General features: G+C 41.0%; 1 protein-coding gene across 1 annotated transcript; it reads right to left on the reverse strand.

Annotated features, from left to right (window-relative positions):
• Window positions 1-2,899: 2,899 nt before the first annotated feature.
• Window positions 2,900-5,545, reverse strand: LOC140593874 (large ribosomal subunit protein eL39-like). Its single transcript, XM_072719914.1, has one exon. It carries the CDS (start codon window positions 4,234-4,236, stop codon window positions 4,081-4,083), a length of 156 nt encoding a protein of 51 aa, XP_072576015.1. The 5' UTR covers window positions 4,237-5,545; the 3' UTR covers window positions 2,900-4,080.
• Window positions 5,546-5,710: the final 165 nt, after the last annotated feature.

A 5,710-nucleotide genomic window follows, 5' to 3' on the forward strand; every position in this document is an offset into this window, starting at 1 on the left:
ACGAAAGAAATCAGATTCACTTTTCTTTATATAAGTTTAGGAATAATCTGCGTATACATGGTATTTATAATATTAGTCATGTTTACGAGAAGTTGGTATGTTGGAGCAGCTAACACGTTAGCCTTGTGATTCCAATTTGATATGTAATGAGTGATTGATTTAAATTTAAGATTTTAAGCTGAAAGTGTAAGAGAATAAAGCTAATAACAACACTGAAATGCCTCAGAGAATTTAAGTCACCATATTTATAAGTTTAACTCATTTATTCTTATAAATTAATTTGAGGGAAGGTTTCGTTGTTAGTCCAGTTGGAGTACTAAGAAAAAAAAAGCAGAATTATTTATAAATGTTTAAGGGAGCTTAATGAAGCTGTTAAAGGTTTTTGAAGGTAATTCTTAAAATTTACTTATTTTTAAAGCAGAATTATAAGACATAATTTCAAAGCCCAAGGGAAAAGTTTAAAAAAATTATAACTTTAAAAAGTTGAATATTAAATGAAGTAGCAAAATAACCATAAGCCATTTTTTCTCTATTCCCAAAAGTTGCTTTCAAGGGTTTAAAAAATTTTCATTGCCATGTTTGATGCCTAAATAGCAGAAAACTTCAAGTTCCCCCATGACTGGACTTGCTAGCACCTGGGTTTTACACAAGAATGGCCCGCCTTGATCACTCAGTATTGAACATCATGGTGGCTCCCCTGCACGTGTGCATAGACACCACCCATCGTCTCTATCCTGCCATGCCTGTTCTTCTCTATGGCACTAGTCATCTTTGAATGATTTCCTTTTATTACAAAAAATATCTATTTGTTTTCATTGTGGTAGCACATACATTAATACCAAACTTACCATTTAAGTGTGCAGTTCAGTGCTGTTAAGTACATTCATAACGTGATACAGCCATCAGTTTGCTGTTTTATTGCGCATATTGCTTAGTGTGTCTTCCCCCTCTGGAATGTAAGCACGTGGAGGGCAGGGATCTTGTTTTGCTCACTGATGTCTTCAAGCACTTGGATCAGTGTGCTTGCCACTGAAGCAATCACCAAGTTCTGGCCTGGATCTGACCCCCTCCCTGGTAAGGTGTCTCTGTGACTCTAAACCATGAGTCAGTCCCCTGGAGCAAAGGAGTAGACAGCCCCTTGCTGCCCCTTTCTCTCTATAGGAAATCAGGAAAAGTACTGAGGAGAGAGAAGTTGCCCATAGATGACAGGGAGCAGAAGTCTGAGCCCCCAGAGGTGGACTGGCCAAACTGTGATACTCTCATTCTGGGCCATATGCCCAGCCACTGCTGTCCTGGCATAGGGAGATGTGAAATGCAGGTTGCTGGTATTTTCTTTAAACCACAGCTGTGGATCCCTTTGACCTCTGCAAGAGTCCACAATAGCCAAAGTGTGGAAAGGGCCAGATGTCCATCGACAGATGAATGGATAGAAAAGTTATGGTATACCTACCTATACAATGGAATACTCCATCAAAAAAAAAAAAATCAAAACCATCAAAAAAAAAAAAGGAATCTTGCCATTTGCAACGACATGGATAGAACTAGAGGGTATTATGCTAAGTGGAATAAGTCAATCAGAGAAAGACAATTATCATATGATTTCACTCATATGTGCAATTTAAGAAAAAAAACAAAGTATCATAGGGGAAGGGAGGGAAAAATAAAATAGGATGCAATCAGAGAGGGAGACAAACCATAAGAGACTCTTAACCATGAGAAACAAACTGAGGGTCACTGGAGGGGAGGTGGGTGGAGAGATGGGGTAACTGGGTGATGGGCATTAAGGAGGGCACATGATGTAATTAGCAGTGGATGTTCTATAAGACTAATAAATCACTAAACTCTACCTCTGAAACCTCTAACATACACTATATGTTAATTAATTGAATTGAAATTAAAAAGAGTCCCCTGCCTAACTTAAAGACAGAGGTACACCTAAACAATCTTCTATTAACTACTCCCTTTACCCACAGTACCGATAATGAGTATTCACTACCTGTTAACCCTGAAACTAGTCCCTCACAAAGGAATTTCCAAAGGCAGTGTGGTACTCCAAGTCTGGTCTACGAGTTGGCATCAGTCTGCAAACTGTTACAGTGCGTGACAAGTAACTGAGAGTAAACTCTTACAGCAATCTGACGGAATAATTTTATATCAGTTCATTAATGATAAAAATCAGCAGTTATATTTTGTATGTCTTGGGGATTTTCCATTGGATTTTTACATTTCATTTCTCTAGTAATTCAAGTTTATTATATTATGTATCTAACCAAGCTTTCTTACTAACTTGGTGACTTGGGAGTCTCGGTTCCATTTTACTTTTGCATCTGGCCACATTAGTAATCTTTCTTATTGGTTCCAGTAGTTTTTAAAAATTTGTTTCTTGGTGTGTTAGCAGTGTCCCTGCTCCATCAGCCCTAAGGATGAGGACGGTGGTGCAGATGAGCAGGTGGTGTCAGGCAGGGAGGGCAGTTTGTAAGGAGGGCATTTCTGGAGGAAGCAAACACAATCAGCTCCTCAAGTTTAATCCTGGGGAGCAAACACACAACCCAAGATCATCTTGATGAGGGGGGAAAGCTGAATATTTCTACCCCCACCCAATCATCATCAATCTTTGGTTAGTGGCTGCTCTACAGCGGAGTCTCCCCAGGCCTCTCATGTCTTTCCACAGAAGTACTTTTGAGGCAGTGGAGAATAAGCCCTAGCTCTGGGAGTCTCACGTAGAGCCCAAAGCAGCCACTACTGCAAGTTGGAAATTTCCTAGATGTCATGTATTTTTCTTTAAACTTCACATCAATTTTGCATTCAATTCCATGTTTTTGTTTTACTCTAACAAAAAAATATATTTATCATTTTGTTCATCATGAAATAATTTTATTGTGAAATGATGTAATGATAACTTAAATTGGCACAGATATCAGCAAACACTACCATTCAGGGCTTTCCCTGAGAGGGCTCCTTGTTAAATATTTAACAGCACAAAACTGCCTCCGCTCCATAAATGGCATATAGTCATTACCAATCATGCATCAAACCAGTTAAATTGTAAGTATTTGCATGAGGTTTTAGTGAGTGGAATAAGAAAAGTATGCATCCAATCCAGTTTTGAAACAAATAATGAAAAAATCCTGATAGGAATATATATGGGCATAAATATTTTATGATTACATGAACATGGAGGAAAGTGTGAACAATATAGAGAGAAAGGTAATGTCATTAGGAGTCGTGGGGAAGAGAAGATTTTTAAAAAATGATTTCATATACAATTCATATGCATGTGCACACACACGCGTGCACACAAACACCCGCACACACACATGTGTGTTCATAAGGAATTAAGGAAACAAAGACCAAATTAAGTTTGTATCCATAGACTTGTAGGAATGTCTATGACATAGCAACAAATGAAAAAGTAAGTTAGAGAGCCACTTGTTTGGTATGATCCCACTTCACTAAAAAGGAATAAACAAAAACCCCAGCATACATGTATATTTGCCTGCATATACTTGCATGAGCGGCAATATGTAGAGATGTGTAGACTTTGGATGTGTCAGGAGAGCAGGACTGGAAGTCAGTAATGGTGAACTCTCTTCCTATATCTTTTTTTTTTTTTTAAGATTTTTTTTTTATTTGAGAGAGAGCACATGAGCAGGGGGAGGGGCAGAGAGGGGGAGACATGCTGACTCCCTGTCAAGACCGGAGCCAAAAGTAGACGTTTAGCAGACAGAGCCACACAGGCGTCCCCTAGCCACACTTTAAATACTTGGTTGTCAAGGGCCATTTCTATCACTGCAGAAAGTTCTATCACACAGTGCTATGTGAGATCTGACAGGAGGGGGAATTCAGTACTTCACAAATCAGGATACAACAGCAGCTCAGCTGAAAGGTCTCACATTTATTACTGAACCAACCTACTGGTATAGAGGCATAGGAACAGAGAAATCATTCCCTTGATAAGACAGGTCTATTGGCCAGGTAGGAAGGATGTTTCCATATTGATAGGATAGGAACATGTGATCTCCATGCGGCTTAAATATGTGTGCCAATTGGGTTTGCTCTTTCATGATGTGCGATGCTTCCTCATAGACCCAGCTTGGTTCTTCTCCAGTGCCTCCTCTTGGAGTTGTACCTGATTTTACTACCAGTTTTCATCCAAATCCACTGGGGAATAGGACGATTCTGCTTTTGTTTCTTGGCCAGGAATCGCTTGATTCTGAAAGTCTTGTGAGAAGACATGGCGTTCACAGTCAACCACACGCAACCAGGATGGCGGCGAAAAGGAGAGAGCTCTCTTCCTATATCTTGGAACCGTTCACCTATTACATTCAACGTGCTGTACCCTCATCATCTAAAAAAAATAATAATCAAAAAAAATTCCAGAAACCAAAGGTTCTTTGAAATCATCAATGCTCATTCATGCACATGATCACCCTTGCACCTCCTAACTGCGTGAAAAGAATAAACACTGCTATCCTCCATTTTACTGTTAAGGCAGCAGAGTTCAAAATGCAAACCTCCTTGCCCAAGACCACAGGACAATTAATGGTGGGAGCCGAGCCCCTACCCAGGCCTTGTGACCCTTGCGTAGAGGCCTGGGCAGATCCCCCAGTGCGTACAGTAGGGTAAAAGAGTAGTGACACTGAGAAGTCACCAACTTCCAGGCAAGGAATGAGTTCTGCCTGTAACAGAAAACATCTCTGAGCATGTGATTATCAGTGTTTACATATATATCTGAGAAGGCTATTTGCCTACCCTTGCTTGAAATAGTCAGCATTTGTTGGCAATCTTATCACAGCATCTGGAGCCTTCGCTGCTAGTGTCATGGGGTTACCCTAGGTCACACGGCCAAAGGAATGTTCATAAACATCATCTACTGAGGGAAAGGGTGTGGTGCATCGCGTGCCCCTCCTCAGCATCAACGAGGTGCCTTTCCTAGGCTCTTTCTGGCTCCGCAAGAAGGGTGTCAAGCTGGAGCCCAAGCAAGTCCTTACTTGCCAGAAGTCCTCCTGGGGGCACAGATTTGTGTACTGTTCCTTTGCCGTATCAGCATCTTTAACCAACACACCCTCTGCTTACTTAAGAGAGCTCCACGTCCCTAAGAACTGAGGAGTGTGCATTGTGACGCGGCCAAATGAATCACAGTGGGAGCTCCAGGCAGCACCCGGCCAGCTGGCACGGACACACCCGTCTTACCACCCTTAATGGCACTCAGCCCGTTCTTGTCTCTACTGGCAATGCTTGTCTTTTGGAAATGGGTTGGGAATTATGTTGAGAGATTCAGTAATGTTCTCTCCTCAGCTCCACTGATTCAGGTGTGTTTGACCAAAACCAGTGAGTTTAGTGGGACATGCTGGGACATGCTGAGGAGCAGAAGTCAGCAGGTCTAGGGACAGACCCGGCTCCGCTTGTAGCTGTGGCATCTCCAAGTCCAAATTTCTTTTCGTAGGTCAGTATCCTCATCTCCAATAGAGGATTGTAAGATCTGGTATGCCTTCCCGGTGGATCCTTGTGCAAATCAAACTAAAAAATGTATGAGAAAATGCTTTACAGATTGTAAATCACAAGGTGTCATTATTGATTAGCTGTGTCGTAAGAAATAAGGAGTCTCCTCTGTAGAGTTCCTTACTCTCATGCACATATGAAAAAAAAAAAAAAATATATATATATATGGCTTCAATTTGAAGTTGTTCATGGCTAATCCAAGTTCCTG

The sequence above is a fragment of the Vulpes vulpes genome, chromosome 9, assembly GCF_048418805.1.
Source record: "Vulpes vulpes isolate BD-2025 chromosome 9, VulVul3, whole genome shotgun sequence".
Lineage (NCBI taxonomy): Eukaryota > Metazoa > Chordata > Mammalia > Carnivora > Canidae > Vulpes > Vulpes vulpes.